This window comes from Pinus tabuliformis, chromosome J (genome assembly GCF_031772625.1).
Source record: "Pinus tabuliformis cultivar Carrire ecotype Pingquan chromosome J, CPIR1, whole genome shotgun sequence".
Taxonomy (NCBI): Eukaryota; Viridiplantae; Streptophyta; class Pinopsida; order Pinales; family Pinaceae; genus Pinus; species Pinus tabuliformis.
In genome coordinates, this window is record NC_142295.1 from 914,582,899 (window position 1) to 914,607,492 (window position 24,594).

Consider the following 24,594-nt stretch of genomic DNA (forward strand, 5'->3'; position numbering starts at 1 on the left):
CCTACTTGCTGCCCTTGATTGAGCCATGAATACTGTAAAAAAGATAAACAAAACATGCACAAATTTGTAAAAGAAATGCATATACAAACTGCTGTAATACAAATGCAAAAAAATAGAGATGAAATGCACTTACCTGGTGCTTGAATCTCCTTGAAAGCACTCCAAACCCTGGGCTCCTTGCTCCAAACTTCTAACAACAAACCCATAACTCACTATTTGCAAAAGGAATGAGAAAAATGGTAAAGAAAATTACAGATGCACCCATTTTAATGGCCTGTGGGTTCCTTTTCGCTGGATTTGAATCTAGCTTTCGTGACACGATGTGTCCTAATGGGACACGATCCGGATTCGATCATGTCATGTCGTGTCACGAAAATTGGATTCGAATTAGGTCGAATCGAATCCAATTCGTAGGATTCAGAGACTTGGGCAAAAATCAACAAATCTGGTTTCATAGCTTAATGAGAAAACTATAGCTGTCAGTGTCTTTATCTTACTATCTTGTCTTTCTCCTATTGGGTCATTGATGAATTGAATATGTATTATGATTTATCATTTATGAATTTAGAATTTATGATTCATTGATTTATCTTTTTGAATCATGATTTATGCGACATGTATTTGAATTTTGTATGTACTATGCATGCTATAATGTTACCAACTTACTTTGTAAACAGTAAAACTTACATCTAGATGAAGATCTATGTTTGAAATCAATGAATTTGTATCATTAATGAGAATTTGTGTAAGAAATATCTAATTTTTAATATATATATATATATATATATATTTTTTTTTTTTAATGAAATAATATATAATGAATCCTACGTGTCCTGTTCCGGGCGGTCAACGTGTCCGAATCCGACACTCGAATCCCTGTGTCAGGTTACTAAGGATATAAGGTTCTTGTCTCTATGACCAATGACAATCAACCCAAAGAATGGAAGTGAATATTAGGGAAAGGTGGAAAGTGGTAAGTATGTATTTCCTTGGGCATGCTACATCAATCAGTGCCTCCTATTAGTGCCCCTCCTAAACAGTTTAAAAAAAAAATTGCCCTAGGGGAGGTCACACTAGACTAGGGTAAAAAACATAATCTGCCAGATGAACTGTGGGAACAACAGTACAATCAAGAGTTTTCAGTTATCCAGCTTGATCTGTGTTGCATATTTTAGTATATCCTTAGCATGAAATGAAAGCACATGTTTAAAAAAATGGTTAGTGTACCTTTGATAGATGACCCACCTTCCTTCACGAAGTATGCTAGATGGGAGTGAGCCCTGACAGGAGCATAGGTGGAGAGCTCTGAAGTAAAGCTCTCTGTGCATCACCAATAGGGCTGCTGGCTGGCAGGCTGACCAAAGGGGAGAATAATTTTCTTCTGGGGGCAACCCACTTTTGATGCGTAACAGGTGTTACAATTACTTAGTGCTATGCTTAGGAATTAAAGTTCTCTCTCTTCATTGCTGATATTTGCTGAAGTTATGCAGTATGAATAAATTCTCTAATTTTTTCAACATGGTAGATCACATTTCTCAGAGATTTGGGCATTTATTCCTATAGAAGTACATTCATCTCAATATTCCTGGAGTCCAATCATTGCCCATTATTTTGTGTGATCATGGAAAGGGAAATTTCAAATTTTCCTGTTTGCCATTTATTCCATTGAATCAACAGGTTGATGAATATGGAGTGAGCTAAAACAACCCTATTCTGCTATTGTGACTATGCGTAATGCATTCTTTGCTTAGAAGTATAGGACTATATGCTTCGATTTGTTTAATGCTGGAAGTAACTGGTCATTTACTTATTCTTGTCTGTTTAGAAAATGGAATCAGTGTTCTGACTCTCAGAATTTAGGCTGGATAAAGCTTTTATCTTTTAATAACTAATACTTGCAACTGTTTTTATGGTTCTGAAATATAGCTCTAAATTTGCTATTTATTTGTTCATCACTGGTCCATGTCATGGTATTTCTGGAATTCATGTGTCTGAAATGTTATGAAGTTGCTTGATCTCTTACATCTACTTGGTTTACTTGATTTGCATCAGGTAATGAAGAAGGCAGTTAAAAGGCGGACACTTGCACAATACCTGGTTGAACATGCAGGCTTGCTTTTATGGCTTTCCTCTGCTGTCTCAAATTATTCTCAAACAAAATCAGGCGAATTTGGTACATGCACTCCTTTTGGGTTGACTATCATAGTAGAGGTGATCTATCCAACTCTCTTTGATGTCAGCCTTGTAGGTTTGTATATACATGTATTTGGTTTGTTCATTGCTGGGGGAGAAGTTGACTGTCCAGATTTGAAACATCAGGCACTTGACTGGAGACGAACAACAAAATTGGGAATCATAACATGTTTGCCTCCTCTACGTTGCTCTATATATGTTTTTATTTGTCTTGTTGAGCCCTTAAAATTTTTGTGTCTTGGAATATATGTCTGTCCACACATATTTCTCAATATTTGAATTCAGCAAAGGCACTTGTGGCCTTTGTTGATTATTGGTAGATATGCCTTCAAACTTCTTGATATGGAATAAGCTTTCTAGATTATTGCCATGCATCTTTGTATTGTTTTAATGAGTTCTCTCATGCAACTAAAGAGAAAAGATAGATAGGTAAATCTATCCTAGGTTATTTAAGAACTTATTTGTATTGCTTTGAATAGTAGCTTGGAAACCAAGCTACTATTGTAGCCTTGGTTGGTAGAGATCATCTGATTAAGTCAAAGGGATCTAATTGAAGTTGATCTCTTCTTGCAGTTCCAAAGTATTATTTGCCTTTACTGATCTCTTGAATGGTTATGTGTGTTGCTTTCTTCTTTGGATTTATATTTACCAAGGACATCTTTTTGTCTTCAGATGATTCAAGATTTACTCTCACAGAGAAGTATCATTCAGTGGTTGCTTACAAATGGTCTTGAGCAACTCTCTCAAATTGCATCCCGTTTGCACTGGCTTCTTGTATATGATTCAGCTTTTCCAGGAGGGCGAGATACATTCATCAAATCTGTTCTTAGTATTCTCACATCTGCAGTTCGTCTATCTCAGCAGCGGAAATTTTATCAAACACGATTTTGCTTAACCTTTCAAGGTTTATTTGAGGTTGTACAGTTAATTGAATGTGCAGATCCTGATATGAACTCCAGGGATATGGTTAAACTTGGAATGAAGTTCGTTCTTTCTAGTTCACCACCAGCAGTGAAGACAGTCACGGTATCTATGTTTCTTTGTCTTACACCTATTTTTATGTTTGTCCTTGCTCTTTCAATCTTGGAAAATAGCTAAATACATCATTGCACTTTTCTTATTTAAATTATGATTGCCATTACTTTGTTGTATGCCTAGGCTTTTAAAAATTTCTAGTGCTTAGTCACAATCATTTATATTAACCTTGCAATGCTGTGTATACATTGTCTAAAAGGATCATAGAGGTAAAATTTTTGAAATTATTTCTTCTGCTTGTTATTAACTTTTGCTGACATGCTATACATCCCGAACGTTCAAGGTTAGGCACTTGGCTAATTTAGAGATCATGATTGCACCATTTCCTGAGCTGTGCTTTTTGAATATTAGTGTTGACTGGTTCAATGTCAAAGCTATATATGTTATTACACCATTCTAATATCTACACACATCGAGTTTCATCAGAACGATAGAACGATAGAATCAAGTTTCAATGCTCTCTCAGTATTTTTTGATGTGTGCATGAGGGGCTTATAGCACATTTGCTTCACCAACATGGGTCACAATGTAGAATTACTTCTAATCTCTGTTTTAGCTGCTTGTCTTATGAGTGTAAGTTCTTTGTTCCTGTGCTCAGTACAAGCATATCTATCTTCTCCTGGTTGCAAGTCCCATTCTCTGTTGTTAGTGCTTACTTTCCTTTTCTAGAAGGTTGTAAGAGAAAGAAATTCCATGAGGAAATAGGGAGAGTTGAGGGTAAGGGGAAGGCGAACAGTCATGACTCTAACCTTCTCTTCTATTCCTTTTTTTTACACATTTAATCTTCTGTTTTCCTTTTTCTTTTAATTTCAAGTTATTCAACATTTACATTGCATTGATTTACATAGTTTTTTAACCTTTATTATTTGCTGAATCAACGTGTAGGTATAGAGTCAAACAGCCATTAGTAGGTTCAGATCCATTTCCGGATCACACATCCCAATTGAGAGGCATTTTGGTTTACAAAAGCTCAAAAAAATGTTCCATCATTCCAAGACGACCAAAATTGACCTTTGAAGCACTGGATTTGGATAAGGGAAAGTGTATTTTATGAAGTGAGGCGTACAATGTCACATTTGATCAAGTTGGCCTAGAGGACAAATTGTCCCTCCTCCAACGCTTATAAATTCAAGTCAAGGAGCCTCATTTGGACACCATCATCACATCATCTCATCTTGGGTTTGATACATCTGAAAATTGCAGGGGTCTTCTTCACACGTGTGAGCAAGAGGAAAGGAAAATTGCAGGAGGCCGAATTCTGTTTTGACCAGCACATTGACTAAAGTTGACTTTTGGAGATTGGGAATGGTTTGACCAATTTTGACTTGGGTTTTTGGACTGTTTTGGAGAGCCGAATTCCTGGGCACAAAAATCGAGAATTTCTGGGCACTTTGACTGTGGTTGACTTCAGATCTGCAACTAGGGTTTTGACTGCCTTTGACTTTGACTTTGACTGAGATTGAAGGAGAGTTTTGGGACTGTTTTTTGTGGCACTTTGACCAGTTGAACAGGCCACATTCTTTGACTGCTGTCTGAGTTCATTTGGAGGACTGTTGACCTTTGGCCATTGACTATTTGCTGCTGCTGTTGCCATTGACTTTGACCAGCATTGACTTCAAAAAGATTTGACTATTCCCTCATATTTTGGATATTGGTTGGATGAATTGTTGAATAGTCAAAACTTTGACTTTGATTTTTGTATATGGATTTGGGTTCATTGTACTATTTGCTGAAAATTTGAAGACAATCTAATAGAAGAAGGATTTCAAAGGGTTTTCCCATTATGGGGTTTTTCCTTGGTCTTTGACCAAATCAGTGTCTCTTGTTGATGTGTTGATTGTCTCCTATTGTCATTGCATTTACTGTGTTATTTTCAGTTACTAAATTGAATTGGAAGAATTAATTGTTACTAAAATTGTTTATCGAAGAAGTGAATTGGGCTAAAGTAATTGATATAACATAAAGCAGTGAAAAATTAACATGGTATTAGAGCTAAGGTGAAGCACAAGCCCAAAGGAGACATGAGCTAGAGCAAAATCATCTTTAGAAAAGTTGAAGGAGCCTATCTAATCAAGTCAATATGTCTACCTCTTCAAGGAAAACGAGAAGCTAGGTGACTCATCCAACTTTGCTACTTGGAAGATCAGGTTGGAAATCATATCAGATGACAATGATGTCTTGGAGTACATACAAGGAAAAGTTCCTGAGCCTCCCGAAAATGCTCCCTTTGCTGCCAAGAACAAGTACAAGAAAGGTCAGCTAAAACTTTAAAAGCAGAGAAAATTATAGCTGATGGTTTACAAGATTATTTACTTGCCTATGTTGGAAATTTGAAGAAGTCTAAGGATATGTATGATAAGCTAGCTGGGCTGTATGAAGTTACCAATTTGAATGAAATCATCTCCTTGAAAGATCAACTCAAAGATATGAAGATGAATAAAGGAGAACTTGTGCAATCCTATATCATGAGGATATCTCGTCTTAAAGATCAATTGCAGAGAGTTGGGGAAACTGTACCTGACAGGGAGTTGGTGTTGGTAACTCTTAGAGGTCTCCCTCCTATTTGGGAAACCTTCATTACCACCATAAGCAACAACAATAGTTTCCCATCATTTGATGAGCTCGTTGGAAAACTCACTCAAGAAGAATCAAGGATGATCTCAAGAGGCAGGATACAAAAACATGAAGAAGGAGAGCCCACTGCTTTCATCGCTCATAATAAGAAAAATAAAGGAAAAGGAGGTTCATCAAGTTCAAGGAAGCCTGCTCCTCGAAATTCAAATAGAAGGAATGGAAGAGACAAGGAATCATTGCACATTGAATGCTACAATTGTCACAAGAAAGGTCACTATGCTCGAGATTGCCTTGAGAAGAACAATGCTCCAAGATACAACACTAGAAGCAACAATAGGTTCAATAATCAAAGAGGGAGAGATGATCGAAGGAATGATCGTAATGGAAGAAATGGAAGAGAAGAAGAGATGCTCCAAATGATCGTGATGAAGACCACCGTCCTCAAAAGAAGTCAAGAAATTCCAGGTATGAAAGTAATGTTGCTACTAGTCAATTTGAATATATCCTTATTTCTGCACTTTCTAGTTCCTCTCCCACAAATACTTGGGATAGTTGGTTGGTTGATAGTGGGGCCTCTCATCATTTCTCTAGATATAAGGAGGTTCTCTCTAATTTGGTAGAGAGTGAGTCAAGTTTAAAAATTATTCTTGGAGGCAATTGCACTCATCCTATTAAGGGCTTTGATTCTGTTAAATTTCACTTGGACTCTGGGGCATCTGTTTTGCTTGATGATGTGATGTATTTGTCGAGGTTGAAGAAAAATTTAATATCTATCTCTGCCTTACAGGACAAATGGATGAGTGTTGCCTTCATCAAGGGAAACTACTTACTTGGCTTGTGGGATCCTTTATGAGAGATGCTTTCACATCGAGATCTAGACTTGAAGGACTCTATAGTCACTAGAAGACCCCTTCTAGCAATGGTACATGACATTAATCATCAAAGCAAGTTGTGGCACACTTACATTATGAAGCTTTTCTGAAATTGAAGAAGTTGGTCTCTTGGATCCTTGATGTTCAAGCTCAACATGACAGAGTATGTCCAGGATGCGCTAGTGGAAAGAAGAGAAGGGGACCATTACCCTCTAGCAAGAATATGACTAATGACATCCTCCAACTCATTCATTCTGACATATGTGGTCCAATGCCTCTACATTCACTTGGTGCCCATCTCTACTACATAACCTTCATCGATGATTTCTCAAGAAAGACATGGATATATTACTTGAAGCACAAAGATGTGGCCTTCAAAATATTCAAGGACTTCAAGGCTTTGGTTGAAGATCAAACAGGGAAGAAAATTAAATTGTCAGATTCGACAATGGTGGAGAGTACATTTCAAATGAATTCATAGATTTGCTAGAAGGAAGGTATCAAGAAGGAGACGATTGTGCCCTATAATCCTGAACAAAATGAAGTGGTTGAGAGAAATAATAGGTCTATTGTAGAAGCTTCCCGAGCCATGCTCCATGATAAAAAAACTATCGAAGTTCCTTTGGGGTGAAGCAACGAATACAACTGTATATGTTCAAAACAGGGTTCCTCATCAAGCATTGGACAACAAGACTCTCGAAGAAGTATTCACAGATGTCGAGCTTGACATTGGTCATCTCCATATGTTTGGCTGTCCCATATATTTCCATGTGCCGAAAGGCAAGAGAAAGAAGCTGGAAGCCATTGGATGAAAAGGTACGTTCGTTGGGTATTGTGAAGATTCCAAAGCGTTTAGAATATATATTATTGGTCAAAGGTTGAAATTAGCAGGGATGTAATGTTTGATGAAGATGCTTCCCTTGGAAAAGCAAGGGAGCTTTCTCCGCCTCTGCCTCCTGAAAAGAAAAGTGATGATATGGATATTCTAGAATGTCCTTTTGTGCTAGAATCTGAGAGAGACATTGTTGATAATCCCATGGAGCCCATGGACACATTGGATCCTCCTCCATGTAATCCCCCTGCCAGGAAAAGGCCACTTTGGCTTCGTGACACATTACAGGATGCCAAGAGACACATTCTCGCCAGAGGAACTTTTAAAGAAAGCAAGAAGTCGTGTTGGTATCAAGGATATGTTGTGGCGATGAGCAATATGATTCAAGATGAGCCTCACACCTTTGAAGGTGTCGTTAAGGAACAAGTCTAGAAGGATGCCATGGCCAAAGAATACGAATCAATTATGAAGAATGATGTATGGTATGTCATTCCGAGATCGAAGGAGAAATCAATGGTGACTTCAAAATGGCTATTCAAGATCAAGCATGGAGCCGATGGAGGCATTGAGAAATATAAGGTGAGGTTTGTAGCAAGAGGATTCTCCTAGAAAGAGGGAGAAGATTGTGATGACATTTTTGCTCCTGTGGCCCGATATACCACCATTCGCTTGATAGTTTCCCTTGCCGCAAGTCAAGGATGGACCCTTTATTAGATGGATGTGAGGACGACATTCCTCCATGCCATGTTACATGAAGAAGTTTACATTGAGCAACCACAGGGATTTGAAGTGGAGGACCGAAGGAGACATGTTTGCAGGTTGAAGAAGGAATTATATGGCTTGAAGCAAGCCCCCAAAGCATGGTACGCCCGCACAGATAACTAGCTGGTGAAGCTTGGATTCACAAGAAGCAACGCCGATCCTAACCTTTACTTCAAGGTGGTCCAAGGTATGCCCTTGATTTTGGTTTTATATGTTGATGATCTATTTTTGGCAGGTAGTGAGCCCCTGATGATCGAGTGTAAGTGGGAGCTAGCCTTTGAATTTGAGATGAAGGACCTTGGACTCATGTGCTACTTCCTAGGCCTTGAGGTGTGGCAAAGGCCCAATGAAATTTTCCTTTCATAGGGAAAATATGTTGTGAAGTTGTTGGAGAGATTTGGAATGACAAAATGCAAGTCCCTACCCACATCGATGCAAATGAATCAAGAAGCTATGTGGAGAAGATGCATGGCTCGATTTGGCAAATCCATCCGAGCATAAATAATTGATTGGGGCTCTAATGTTATAAGTGAACAACCATCTGGACATATGCTATGCAGTGAACACCCTAAGTCAATTCATGACCGAGCCTCTCCATTCACATTGGGTTGCTGCCAAACATATTATGAGATATTTACATGGGTTGATTACCCTTGGTTTAAGATACATTGCCGAAGATGTGGACTTCATGTATAGATTGATTCTGATTTGGTAGGAAATGTTGTTGATAGGAAGAGCACTTCAAGATTTTGTTTTAGCCTTGGATCTGCCATGATATCTTGGATGTGTAGGAAACAAAAGTCCGTAGCTTTGAGTATTGCTGAGGAAGAGTATATTACCGCTAGCATGGCTAGTTGTGAGGCAGTTTGTTTGAGAAATCTCTTTGGAAAGTTGTTTTAGCAGGTCATGGACACTACTGTGATATATTGGCGACAACAAGAGTGGGATTCGATTGGTAGAGAATCCTGTATTTCATGACAAGTCTAAGCACATAGAGATCAAATATCATTACATTCAAGACATGGTGTAGAGAGGAGCCGTTAGACTCGATCACATATCGATAAATGAGAAGATAGATGCTATTCTCACCAACGCTTTGTTGAAAGGGAAGTTCTTGGTCTTTACAGAGCAGCTTGGACTGATGGATGTGATCCCCCCAGATAAGGGGCTTTGCTGATTGAGAACACTAAGCATAACTCTTCCCCCCTTGGTTGAGCTCCCAAGGTGGGAATAGAGTGTTGAGGGCTCCTGGTGTTGAGTGAACTCTGGACAATAGGTGTACGTGATCCCTACTCTTGTAGTAGGTCAGGTATCTCCCCTATTGTCACCCATAGGGTGTGTGTGGTCCTTGTCTATTTTGACAAGTCGGGATCTCCCCCTATCTTGGTCTAGCAGAGTATACCCAAGTTGGCATCATATTCACAAGTCGAGCTTGTTGGGATTGTCCCTCCTCGTTTGGCCAACGGGTTGAGGAGGCTTGGGGGTGTGTGATCCTTACCTTTAGTAAGTCGGGTATCTCACCCAAGCTCAGATTATGATGCAGGTGTTCTACCACATGACTCTTGAGGGTCATTGGTGGGAAGATTGGTAGGAAATAAGATGGATGTGATCCTTACTTCTTATATAGAAAGTGGTATCTCGCCCATTGATTGCATAATGTGATGGTTATGATCCTTGCTCGATAAGTTGTATCTTGCCTATTGCTTGGTATAAAGGGTGGTATCTGAAGCTCCCCTATGAATCTTCTTCTTTAGATTCACGAATAATTCAACAAATAGATTTTAGCAAAGTTGGGACATGATTTAATGACATAATACTTGCGATGATCACATGATGTAGTTGGAATTTCTCTCTATTTGAGAGGGAGTGTTAATTTGGCAGCTCAATGACAAATTCCAATCATTGGACTAGATTCCTCATTCCAAAGAGGACCACAATTGACCTTTGAAGCACTGCATTTGGATAAGGGAAAGTGTATTTTTGAAGTGAAGCCCACAATGTCATATTTGAGCAAGTCGGCCTAGAGGACAAATTGTCCCTCCTCCAACACCTATAAATTCAAGTCAAGGAGCCCCATTTGGACACCATCATCACATCATCTCATCATCTCTTCTTGGGTTGGATACATCTAAAAATTGTAGGGATCTTCTTCACATGTGAGAGCAAGAGGAAAGGAAAGTTGCAGGAGGCTGAATTCTATTTTGACTAGAAATTTGACTAAGGTTGACTTTTGGAGATTGGGCATGGTTTGACCAATTTTGACTTGGGCTTTTGTATTGTTTTGGAGGGCTGAATTTTTGGGCACAAAAGTCGAGAATTTCTGGGCACTTTGAGTATGGTTGACTTTAGATCTACAACTAAGGTTTCGATTGCCTTTGAATTTGACTTTGACTTAGGTTGAATGAGAATCTTGGGACTATTTTTGTGGCACTTTGACTAGCTGAGTACGCCACTTTCTGACTACTGATCAAGTTCATTTGGAGGACTGTTGACCATTGACTGTTGACTATTTGTTGTTGCTGCTATCTTTGACCAAATTTGACTATTGGCTCATATTTTGGATATTGGTTGGACGAATTGTTGAAAAGTCCACACTTTGACTTTGATTTTTGTATATGGATTTGGGCTCATTGAACTCTCTGCTGAACATTTGAAGACAATCTAATAGAAGAAGAATTTCAAAAGGTTTTCTCCCTTGTGGAGTTTTTCCCTGGTCTTTGACCAAATTGATGTCTCTTGTTGATGTGTTGATTGTCTCCTATTGTCACTGCATTTACTACTCTATCTTCAATTATTGAATTGAATTGGAAGAATTAATTGTTATTGAAATTGGTTATCGAAGAATTGAATGGGGCTAAACTTTAAAGTAATTGATATAACATAGAGTAGTGAAAAGTTAACAGTTCTTTGGAACATGGATTTGACTCTGCTTCTTGGCAACAACTTTGAGTTTGGATCTGGATTTGGCTTGTGGTTCTAGCTATGATGTCCCTTTCTAATTGCTAGAAGCAAAAGCGGGTTGAGTCATAATCTCTCTAGATCCCATGGGCTATTGACAATAAAAACAAAGGGGTCACCATAATAAAATTTGAAATAAATGATAATTAAATAAAAGGAGTGGTAAAAGTCACTTTAGGAAATAAAGTGACCCATAGTATTAACCATGGTTTTCAAAGGAGGAAAATATTATTAAAAGGGAGGAGATTGGAGGACATGCGAATAATTATTGGTGGAATGTTGGAAATTGGTAGCTTCGGTCAGTATTTTCATCAATAAAATCAAAAAAGAAAAAATGAATTTATATTTACCCCAAATGTGTTCAAATTGGCTTGCCCAAGAGATACACCCCTTCGCATGAACGAATCACTATATATTGAGCCTATTCGCTCTCCTCCAAAAGCAGATTTTGGATCATCTCATGTATCTCTGTTTTGGGCACAAGTGTGAGGCATTATATCTCTATGGAACCTTGCGAAGTTGAGGCACTATATCTCTGTGGAACCATGTGGATTTGTGGCTTATGCGAAGGTCTGTGGCTTACAATCTTTGTGGATATGCAAAGGGTGTGTGGCACTCTCTTCTATGGCTTATGTGAAGGATTGAAGCATTATGTTTTTGTGGCATCATCGTTATCCAGAGGTTGAAGGAAAGGTCGAAATTCGGCCCTCTTGGAGTCTTGTCGCCAATCTAATTACAAACCTATTTATGGACATAATTGAAGGGATCTTTGTATTGTATATTGTGGAGGGTTGGCTTGGCACATGTGGGAGGTCATCTTGTTGGTCAGTATTCTTGGCACTTGTAGGAGGTCATCTTGCTGGTCAGTATTTGTCTATGTAATCTTGTCAAAGATATGCTATTTTGATGTATAAATTGTATTGAATTGGACATTATCTCATAAGGAAAGGTTACTGGGATTTCCCCTTGGAGTGGTGTTTTTTCTAGGGTAATATTGTGTCTATTGTTCATTGTCTTATTGTGATCTTACTGCTCTGTGGACCTTAATGTTAATGGTTGAAATTTTCAAGTATAACTGCTTAATGATTGGAATGTTCTAAAGAAGTCAAATTGTATCATTGGAAGTAGTTATCAGTTTGAAATTTTTTCTAGTCTCGTATGCAACTAGAAAATCAACATGGTATTAGAGCTATGGTATCAAGAGAAATCTTGAAGGGGTAAAAATAAAATGAATAAGAGATGCTACCTAATCAATGCTCTATCTAACACTGTACAGGACATGGAAAGAATCAAATTCTGTCTTTGTGCCATGTACTAGATGAATCTAATCTCAGAAAAACAAAGATCTGTTCGAGCCATAGAAAGGGTTGAAGCCCTGGTTGAAGGTCAAAGCTCTGTTGCTAGAGTGAGGTCAAGTAAGTCTCTGAGACTCTAGATTCAAAAGGATGAGGGTCAAAACCCTAACTCAAGGTTTAAATCTTCTACCGATCTAGTTCGAATTTCTCAAACCTCAGAAGACCGAAAATTTCAAAGAGCCTCTTCAGGTTGAAAGATCACAAGCTATCCTCAGGGTCGATGTAACTGTGAAGCAAATTATGGAGTATTAATTCAAGATCAAAGTTTCATTTGTGATAGGCCAAATAACCTACTTCGGTATGATTTGTTTCAAGTCAACCGAGAAGCATTAAGGCTAAGCCTCAGATCTAAATGATAATTTTAGGCTCAAATCAAGGGCTCACAAATAAGAAAATCTTAGAAGTATGCTATAGGGTTTAGAATCTTAGGAGTGTCGTTACAAACTTACATGTGATCCAAAACATTGCCTGTAATCTAGTACGAAAGGTTATCTCAAAGATAAAGGCTGAGGTCTTTGTTATATACATAAAAGAAGGACGAGATGCATTGCCAGGAGCCGACCTGATATCCCTTTGAATAAGGAGGAACGGAAGCCTAAAGATCCAAGTTGCAAGAAAAATCTGAAGTTTGACATATGAGGTATGTATTGTCATAATTCTTTTGGAAGCTCTGTCTTCACATATCTTATGTAGGATTCCTTGAGAACAGACATGAAAAATTCCATCCTTTGATAAAATGTTATGGCAAGGAGAAATGACATTATTGTTGTAGTCACGCATGTAAAATTTGAGACTTAAATGATGATGTTGTAAAGCATGTCCTCCTTCAAATTTTGAAGGCAAATGATATCCTCAAGAAGATGAGCTTGAAGAAAGCTTCCATGCAAGAATAAAATCTTTGAAGATCTAAAGTGACAAGTATCAAATCTTTAGAATACTTTCCTTGAAAATACTTCAAAACATTGTCACGTATTTTGGAAAGATGCATGAAGAGGCCATGTCCACTTTCAAGCACAAAAAAGGGTCTCTCAAGGGAGATGAATAATTGGTAGAACTTATGAGTTTAAGTTGAATGGATGAATTCAGTAATGCTCAATTATGATGGGTATTTGAATGTTGGAATGATTTACTCATTGCACATTGCCAACATTGTTGCTACAATGTTTTGAAGAAGTTAATTTATTTGACTGAAGATAATTGGTTGATCTATGTTAAGGACAACATGTCAGATTTAGGGTTTGTAAACCCTAGTATGGAAAGGGGTTTGAACAAGAAAATCCCTAGGGTTCATGGACAAAATCCTAGGATTAGATGTTTCTGCTTAAAGTAGAAACCCTTGATCTCATAAGAAGCAAATAACATCATGATGATGATGTGGATGAAGCTCATAAAGTTGCAAGTGAATGCAAGAAGTCTAAGATTAAGAGGGAGCTGACATGTTCTCAAAATATAAGTATTTTATATCTCTCTTTCTTGTTTATTATTATTGTTGTTTTTTATAGTATCTTGTCTTTGTATATCTTGCTTGGTTGTGATTGTTTTTCCATGCCCTCCTAGTGAGGATTGCAGACACATGATGAACGCTGCCAGAGCTATAGCATTAGATGGAAAGAATGGAAGAATACAACAAAGATAGTGACAAGAAGACTCATATTGAGCTATGGACTCAGAGGGAGCAAATTTTATCTATGCCGAAAAGATGTCAGTTGTGACTTCCAAGATGAAGATGGCTAGAAGTACCAAGCAAAGGATTACCTTAGTAAGAGGGAGAAGAATATGAATTCAGGAACCTCGTGTATGGCACTCTCGAGTTAATGGCTATTTATAATGATGTTGATTTGTTATTGAAGATGAGCTCGTGGTTTTGATAATCTATTCTTGACTGGGTTGAGGACCTCTTTGTCGAGTGTAAGACGAAGCTGATTGAAGATCTTGGTCTAATGCATTACTACTTGGGATTGAAAGTGTGGCATAAACTTGTTAAAATCTTTGTTAAGATCCTTCAAAAATTTGGCATGATGGATTGCGAGTCCATGGACACCTCCATGATAACAAATTTGAATAAGCTGCGAAACTCTATTGTTGACTAGTGTCACTATATCCGAGATGTTTTCTAAAGAATAACTGTTAGGCTTGAATACATTTCTATTGATAAGTAGGTCGCTGATGTTTTGACAAAGCCACGACCACGAATAAAGTTTTCTTTTGTGAGAAGCTTGGAGTTGCTGAGAATTCATCTTGGAGAAAGAGAGCATTGACTGTATAGCATCATGAATCTTCCTTGGGCTTCGCCGAGAAACCTTTTGGTTGGTGACGTTGGCTCCGAGGCTTGGTGTGATCCCTTAGATCCTTTTGTTTGGTCGAGAGACTAGTAGGCTTAGTCGGGGACACTAATTTTGAGTACTCTCCCTTGGGTCATTGCATTTGACTAAAAGACCATATGGTCAGGGAGTTTGATATTGAGATAGGGATTCCTCCCTTATTTCATTAAGCTTGACTGAGAGACCCTTGTTTATGGTCAGGGGGATGGATCTTGTGTACTCTCTTAGGTCATTGGGTTTGACTGGGATACCATTGGCATGGTCGAAGAGTTTGATCTTGATTACCCCCTTGAGTCATTATGTTTGAATGAGAAATTAGTAGGTTGGTTGGGGAGATTGATGTTGAGTTCGCTCTCCTGGTTCATTGTTTTTGACTTGATGGTCAACGAGATGGACCTGGGGAGCACTTGATGTTGTTCATGAGGCCAATCACTCCAACAATAAATAATGGTTTCTTTGTCAAACTCCATGACCTAAGAGAGTAATCAAAGTTAATCGCCCTGACCCTAACTAATGGACTCCCAGTCAACCCCTATGACCTAAGGGAGCAATCAGGATCAATCACTCTGACCATAACAAAGGTCTCCCAACCAAACCCCATGACCTAAAAGAGTACTCAAAATCAATCTCCCCGATCAATGGTCTCCTGGTGAAATTCCATGAGCTAAAGGAGGAATCTTGATCTCAATGCCAATAGAGTCAATGTCCGCGACCATAACCAATGGTCTCCTGATCAAACCCCATGACCGAAGGGAGTACTCCAGGCCTTGATACTCATAGAGCCAATCTCCATGGCTTTTAGGTCAAACCCCATGACCAAGGGAGCAATCCATGCTTGATGCTGGAACATCAACACTTACTTTCACCAAGGTGTTCTCAATTTCTCCAAGCTTGTCTCAGAAGTACACGAACTTCACCTAATGATAGAGGCTTTAAACAACTTGGCCATAGAAATACATAGGAGCCTCACTGCTCCTTTTGTACCATGTGTTATTATCTGTCATCCTGCACGTGATCAAATAATCCTAAAACTATCCTTCTTCATAATGTGCTAAAAAACTGGAATACATGAATCTGCATCTCCGACAACTATACTTTATCATATGAAACTTATCTCGATCAACAGTGCCGTACTGGTACCTCAACACATGCTGTGCCACATGCCTTGGCTCAACCATAAACTAACCAACTTGAATCCATCACCATAATTGCTTTCCAACTTTTGTAATGTTGAAAGAAATGTTGTCAGGATAATTCACGTAGCTCCCTCTACCACTCAACTTCATCAATATGGATACCACGAGAATGACCATAGGCTTTATGTCTATCATAACAATATTCCATCCTTTTTGACTAAGGAGAATTTCATCAACTCCCTCTGTCATGACTGCTCCCTCTATCACGAAAGCAAATCTTCCTGCCATTGCTACACTCTATCACGTGAGTCCCGCTTTTGTCAGAAATAAACCATATAGTAACAAGATCAACTAGGACTCATCAAATATCCATCAATGTTATGCTTGAGGTTCATACAAAGTCTTCTTTGGTCTGGAGCAAATTTCTTCTCGTAGCTCTCTCTCCCTCTTCTTGGGAGAATCCTCTTCCACAAACTTTGCTTCGTTCTTCCAATACTTCCATATGTTGCCAAAGCCTTGGCATGCCTTCACGATGTACCTGCAATCCTCACTAGGAAGTCATGGAAGAACGATTATAACCCAACAAAGGGAATTTGACAGCTCCCTCTTAATCCTTGCTTTCTTGCAAAGTCCATCTTCAAGTTCATGAACCTCGTCCTCTCATTAGCATGATGTCATTATTTCTTGAAGGAGTTAGGATTTCTTCTTTTAGTGGAAATGTTGAGCTAGGTCTAGTTCTAGAGTTTTGTTCATAAGCCGCAGGGCTTTCTTATCCAAGCCCTTTTTGCATGCTAGAGCTTACAAACCCTATATTTCCAATTATGTAAGTTCATATCCAAGTGTCCAAAACCCTAGAAACTCTTACATGAGATGAAATCCATCATTGCCAACAAATAGTTATAGGGCGAATGTCAAGATCAGGGATCTTCCAAATATATGACAGATCCATATCATACTTGGTCTCTGCTACAACATTTCTAGCAATGATATTTTTCATAAATCAACTAAACATCAGTTTTGACTCTTTGAACCCAAGAGCTTATCCTTCATCAATTTGTTAAAATCAAGAAATGATATTGCAATTAGCATCTTCAAACAAACTTCAAGAGGTGTGAGTAAGAACTAGACTTTCTTCATAGAATTTGTTCACAGATTGCTCTTCGCTTCTTTTAAGCTAGGTATCTTGGATTCTTCAAAACAGTTAGGGAGAACAATCTTCAAGTTCCGGAAATAACTTAGCTTACCATGGCTTCTTTAGAAACACTTCCATAGTATTAAGATTTTGTCTTCGAAAGTGTAGTCTCAAGATTGATGAGATACTCGACCTCATTTTGAGGGTCCTTTAAAACTAAGTTACTTAAGTCAAGTGTAGCAAATGATGACAATTTATTTTTCTTCATTTGTCAGCCCTAAGTTTATTTCAATGTCCTTTCTTGACTCCCTTTGATTCAGAAAGGAATTTTATTGGAGAATTAGTTATAGATTAAACTTCTGCATCATATCTTAGTTATAATCATAATCTTTGTAGTACAATGGACAATATCTTCAAGGAAGCGTCCATATCGTCAACAAAAAAACATCAGATTCATTGTCATTGCATCTTCCGAAGGCAGCTTATAGACCTTTGATCTGAGAAGTTCACTATCTTTCAAGATACATTTTCATTCTTCAAGGAATACTGAGATCAATCCTTACTCTAGAGATCTAAACAAACTATTCAACTAGACTTCTACATGGCCTCACATTCAAAGATTGAAGGAGACATCGAACTTCAAATTTAGCATTTAAACCTTTTGATTTTATGAATTGTGAGACTCTATTGGTCGCAATGCATCTCAGCTTATATAGAAACAATGTCATGCTTGTTTGATGCCTAGAGTAGATCTTCAACACTTCAATTAAAGCATCAATTCTTCTACTTATATGATCTCAGTTTTAGTAGCCATATCAATCTTTAGCTTCCTCCAATGTAACATAGATTTCAACTATTTGACCTTGTTGGTTTTTATACTGACAAATTTATTTGGGTTTAAGACACTTAAGATCTTTTGAGGTCTCGACCTTCTTGAAATTTGGCCTTGAGGCATTTAGATCTTCAAATTGAGGTATCCCTTAATCTGTTTAAAACAAACTAAGGCCTTTCGGCCTATCTTCAACATTAATTGGAGACTTTGATCTTCTTATAGATGCAAGAATGATTTTGACCTTAAACAAGGGGTTCAATCCTTTTGTAGCTCATGGGGAGGCATTGACTTGACAATTCTGCGTTGTTCTCTTCTTGAGGCACTAAGTTTCTTTGGGTTGAGGTCTTTTTCTGAGGTTGATTTTAGAGTTCCAAGTTATTTTAGATTGAGGCCTAGCCTCATACAATTTCGACCAAAAACACAGATATTCAAAATAGTGATTAGGGCTCTTACAACATATTCTTGTGGGTGAGGTATTCATCATTGTCTTGGGAGATTTTCTTTAAACAAGAATGGCTGATCTTGGCTTTCATTTGAAATTTTCTCCTCGAGCTAAGGCCTCTATTACCGATGTTAGAACAAACCCTAGAGCATGGCTTGAAACAAAAATGATTCCATTTTCAAGGCTTCTCTCCAACCATATGATCTGATACCATGTTGAATTTTTAGGGATTTTCTATACTAGTAATTACTTCCATAATTTCGTCATTAGATTATCTTGCATCAAAATCATTATTAAGCAACTACACATAGAAAATATTCAATAATAGAACAATATTGCTAGTAAGAACAAGAAGAGACAACCAAACACAAGAGACACAAAAGTTACCCTGGGAAAACCCCAAACCAGGGGAAAAACCCAGCATCCTTTATCCATTCAACAAGAAATATAATCTTAAGATTTTTTAGTAAAAACAAATCAAATTCACTAGTAACCAAACCCAGGTCAAACTTACTTCAACAAGCCTCAGAAATACGTCCCTCTCTTCCTCATAAATTCAGCCCTCTCTGGCCTCAAAAAATCTCAGTCTTGCTGCTCATATATATGCCTAGAAATTTGTCCTTCATCTATCCTTCTTGTGATAAAAAAAGCCTCAAACCTCGTCCTTATTATGACTTAGATTAGTCTGAATTGATTCTCATAAGTGATTCGATTTTGATGTTAGAAAGTGGAGGACGAATGCCATTAAATAGTGGTCAAATGTGCTGAATGGGTGTATCCCTTGGTTGGAGCTGACTTGACTTTATGCTGGGCCGACTTAATAAAAATTAGAGGCAAAATTTAAATTTAAAATTCAAAATTTCCTTTATTTGAAGCTGACTTGAAGTATAGATTGTATTTGTCATTTTGAAGGGCTAGTACACATTATGAAGGCTACAAAATTCCAACACAATGAAACCAAGTTAGATGTCGGTCTATGTTCAGCGTGATCCCAACAAGCTATGTCATCACTTTTTAGCCCCTCAAAGGAAGTACAATCTGCATTGTTTTGCTAGGATCAATTGCTTCCCAACATGGAAACAATTCTTTGGTACTTGCAAGGACATCATGGAGTTCTCAAGGATTCTTCTCTCTTAGGTCATGGACCCCCATGCATCAATCTTTGGCAAATTTTTAGGAAGGAAAAATTCTTTTGGAAGATTGTAGGTAGCAAGTGGAATGGGTCTGCCTTGGTAGTTGGCATCCATTTGTTGTCCTCTTTGATGGTGTTGTAGACCTCTTGTGTTTCCATCTCTTCTTGGTCAACTTCTTCTCCTTGAATTGGAGATGCAAGATTCTCCATCTATGTTAAACTTCACTTGCCATACTCTCCTCTTGGCTATGTGATTTCTGGGGTGAAGCTTTGGGTGAAGTCATTATTAATTTCCTTCCCAATGTCCACTCAACATGTGGTGGAAAAAGTCCCTGTTGTTGTTAAAAGGGATGCTTAACATACTCGTCTCCCTGTTCCTTTGTGTTTGTTATTGGATTGGAGAAGTCTTCTTGCCATTCCTCTTTTGAAAGAAATCTGTCCTTCAACAATTACTTGCTTCTCGTAGCAAGATGCCACCTGATGGCCTTTCTTCCCATAGAAGGAAGACGCATCAGTGTATCGAAAACTCAAAATTGTATGGCCTCTCTTCTTGCAGTAGTGATAAACAAGGGGAGTCTTATTTGATGAAGACCTCTTGGCCTTTTGCTTCTTCTTGCCTCAATTGATTGTGTTGCTACTTCTTTTGATTGTTAGTGTAGGATGAGTGATTGTTAGTGTAGGATGAGTCTTCAAGCTCTTCTCATCATTATCCCTCTTCAATCCGCCACAAGAAGGTTGAGGTGGTAGTGCGTTGTCACCTCAATTATTACTGCTCCTTCTCTTGATGAATAGGCCAACTTTGGCATTCTCCCTCCTTCACAAAAGCAACCTTTATGGTCATGGGATTCTTCAGTCTTCCATAAAAGCTTAGGCCTTCATGCTTGGCCCTTTATGTAGCTACAATGGGGATTATGGGTGCTTAATTTCTCTTGTTTAACCCTTGTCCATCATAGCCCATCTACCTTAGGAGATTGGAACAAATGGCTCTAGTCTGATTTTCAAAGTCACCGATTTGTTCTAGAGCAATGTCCATGGAAGGTGAGCCTAGTAGAGTGGTCTCGATCATTGTGTTGGCTTTAGTAGTGTCATTGGAAGATGGATTTCCTTCCTAGTGCTCTTGGATATTTGCTGGGAGCTTTATGAAGGCCTCCTCTCACTTTACCAACTCTTATGGTAGTCGATCCATCATTTTTGCATGGCTATCCTCTTGCTGGCTATCTAATTGAATGACCTCTCCCAAGTGTACAAGTTGTGTTTTATGCTTGTCCCATTCTTTTGTGACAATGGTGAGGGAGTCTTGGCATTCTTCAAACCAGGGTTGTAGGGGAGCGGCTCCCCCCTCCCCCTCGAATTGCTCCTGGAGCATGCTCCGAGCAAGAGCGAATCGAGAGCAACCCGGGAGCGCGCTCCAGAAATTCACTCCCATCACGCTCCCGCAAAAAACATTTGCTCCTTGGTTTCTTCAAGATTTTTTTTTTTTTGTCACAAAGATGTTCCAAGTGCAATTTTTTTTCAACAAGACAAGATTTTTTGAGTAGGGCAGCCTAATATTCATCCTTTTACTTAAATTTTTAACATTACCATGAAATGGCTCAAGATGTTTGAGAGTGGTTCCAACCTCATTGGATTTCATATGGAGAAAGCAAAATTTTAGATCTCACTCAAATTCCAGTAGACTTATCAGTTTTTCAGGATTTCAGGATTGGGGGGATTGCAATGTTTCCATTGGATTTTGTCATGTAGTAGGGTATGGGACTCGTATTTAATAAAGAGCACCAGGCCCTCAATGTACCTTCATGTTAGTGACATTGGTTGTCGAACTCCTCTATTATGACCCTACTAAAAATGTACCCATCACTCAAATCAAATATTGACATGACATGCTACATTTTTTTCTATCTTATGTTAATTGCTTAGCGGGTGATATTAATGACAAAGATCCCAAGATAGGCAATGATTTTGATGATATGTAGCTATTTGTTGTAGCATGATTTTTTTGGATGCTAGAGGCCATTTAGAGCCTATTTGTTGATGTATTTTCAGTTCAGAGATGGATTGCACTCAATGCTATTTTGGTTATGTGCACCCTTACATGCTATATAAATGAAAACTTGTAAGTTGTAACTTGTGGACATGGTTGATGAAGATTATAACTTCTAGATGATTGATGTTATATGGTGTAATCCATGTTTTTATGCTTTTTTATATCTAATTCATCATTCTACATGCTTTTGTTGACATATATGCATCAAAATATATATTATATAAAAATTTGCTTCCGATTCGTTCCCAAACTGGGAGCTTTTGAAAATGTCACTCCCCACTCCTGCTTCCAAGTAACCTTGCTTCAAACTACTTCTTTAGCAATGGCAATAACTTGGTAGAGGTCCAAGGTGCTTCTCTTTGTTAATTTTGCACAGTGTTTTATGTTGATACAATCACTTAAGACAATTTTTGACTTTCATTCACCCCAATAACAATTTAGCAATTATAGATACGACAGTGAACAATAAATACAAAACAGAAGATATCCAAGCACAATGAGACACAAAGATTTGGTCAAAGATAAGGGAAAAACCCCACAAGGGGGAAAATGCTTAATCAATTCTTCTTATTCTATTAGTCAATCAATGTTCAACATGAGATAGTCCAATAGGACATCCAACAACTAGTGAAAGTTTGACTTTCCAAGTCAACTAATCCAAAATTAATTAATGATGAGAGAGAATGTCAAATCTAGTCAAAGATACCAATCTGCAATTTTTGGCCGGTGGAGGTACACTCAACAACAACAACCAAGAATCTGCAATAATTAGTCAAAGTCAACAATCGAACTTCCCTGAAAAGTTTGGTCAACCCAACATTAAATTTGGCCTTCCTTCCCCATTCAAACTTGTTCAAAACATAGAAAAAAATCCTTCCTGCAATTCAGTCAAACTTCCATAGTCAACTTGCGGTCAAACCCTAGTTCCAACTTGTGGTCAAAGCCAGTCAAAGTGCCCGAAGAGTTCGGTCAAAGTCTTCTTTAATATGGCCTCCAAGATAGATAAGAAATTTGGCAAAATCAGAGCGAAACAAACCAAGTCAAAGAGAGTCAATGTTGGTTAATGCAGTTCCAACAACAAATCAGAAAGTCAAGTTTAGTTGAATAGAAAATCTCCTACCTCCTTCGCACATGTGAACTAGCTATGAAAATTTCAGATGTGATGATGATGCTCCAAATCAGCGCCAACGAAGTGATATTTTTATGTGTCTTAGGAGGTGTAATTTTTACTTGTGGGGCAGACTTATACCTTTTGGGGTTGACTTGTCCAATCCAAAAATATGAAGTGTCACTCCCATTCACATGGTGGGGCTGAGTTGTCTTTTGTGGCTTACATGAAGGCTAGAAATAATAATTTTTATTTTTCCTATTTAAAATTTTTCAGTGTTCCACGGGGACTCGCTCCCCCCCCTAGGGGTCTAGTTTCCTCGCTCCCCCGAGCTCCGGGGACTTGGGGACGAGTAGGGGTCATTTCCCCACGCTCCCAAAAATGAGGAAACTTAGGGTGACGTGCCAGGGGGTCGTTTCCCTTTCTTGAGGGGGTGTTTCCGAAAAGGGGGACGAGGGGGGATGAGAACACGTTTTAATTTTTAAAACAAAACTAAAATTTAATTAACCTTAAAACTAACGCTCTTAACACTTAAGCATAGGGTTTCATTGTTTCAAACTTCAGTTTTATTATGTTATAAAGCCGCACGCTGAGACCTCACACCCACACACACACAACTGAAGCCTGAGACCTCACACGCACAACTGAGACCTCACACCCTCACACGCACAACTGACTCTTGAAAATTTTGACTCTTGATGTATCAGACTTGACTTTAATCTTTTATAATTCTATAAAATTTGGACTCTTGATGTATGATGTATCAGACTTGACTTTTATAATTTTATGTCAATATTGAATATTCACTGTTCAGTATTCAATGTCCATAGTAGGAAGTGGAACATCAATATGGTTTAAACTTTAAACTTTAATCATAATGTATGATGTATGATTATAAATTAGAATTTTAAATTTATATGATATTAGATAATGATATTCATATCAATGATCATGCTTTGCAGCTTTTCAATTCAAACCCAATTGTCATAGTGGACTCAATTAATAAATTATATTTTATATTTATAAGTTTTTAAGACCCTGACGCTCCCCCACGTTTCCTAAAAAATGGTGGGAAGCTTTTGCATAGGCCACTCCCGCACCCCATCGCTCCCTCGCCCCCTCGTCTCGGAACCTTGGCGGAACATTGAAATTTTTTAGGCTAACTTAGGAGGCCATTTTGGCATGTGGGAATACTTGCTGGTGCTACACAAAAATAGACACTCCCTTTTAGCGAGGGAGGTATTATCTTGCACAGGGTTGTGGGGGAGCCCCCACCCTCTCTCGCTCCCGCTCCCAATTCGAGCTCCGAGCGGGAGCGGCTCCTGAGGCGCGCTCCCCAAAACACTCCTGAGGCACGCTCCCTAAAAAAACCGCTCCCTGCCTTTTTAGGAGCATTTATCCCTTTTTGCAAATGATTTTTTGCAGTGATGTTCCAAATGCAATTTTTTTTCAAAGAAACAAGTAAGTTTTGAGTGGGGCAGCCTAATGATCAAGCCTATGGCCCTAGTATTGATATGCGGTTCATGGTAATGTTAAATTCTTAAAGTAAAAGTGACATTCTCCTTTTACTTAAATTAACATTACCATGAAATGACTCAAGATGTTTGAGAGTGGTTCCGACCTCATTGGATTTCATATGGAGAAAGTAGAATTTTAGGTTTCATTCAAAATCCAGCAGACTTATCAGTTTTTCAAGATTGGAGGATGATTGAATTTTGTCATGTATTAGGGTATGGAACTCGTATTTAATCAAGAGCACCAAACCCTGTATGTACCTTGATGTTAGTGACATTGGTTGTCGAACTCCTCTACTATGACCCTCTTAGAAATGTACGCATCACTCAAACAAAATCTTGACTTGACATG

At 38.3% G+C, this 24,594-nt stretch overlaps 1 protein-coding gene across 2 annotated transcripts in view; it reads left to right on the top strand.

Moving 5' to 3' along the window:
• Positions 1-24,594, top strand: part of EMB2788 (ribosome 60S biogenesis amino-terminal protein) — a 380,545-nt gene that overhangs the window by 286,794 nt on the left and 69,157 nt on the right. For both annotated transcript variants that reach the window (XM_089378714.1, XM_089378715.1), the window contains exons 10-11: positions 2,053-2,211; positions 2,866-3,219. In XM_089378714.1, coding sequence (XP_089234840.1) covers positions 2,053-2,211; positions 2,866-3,219 — 513 coding nt within the window. The remainder of the gene's footprint in view (positions 1-2,052; positions 2,212-2,865; positions 3,220-24,594) is intronic.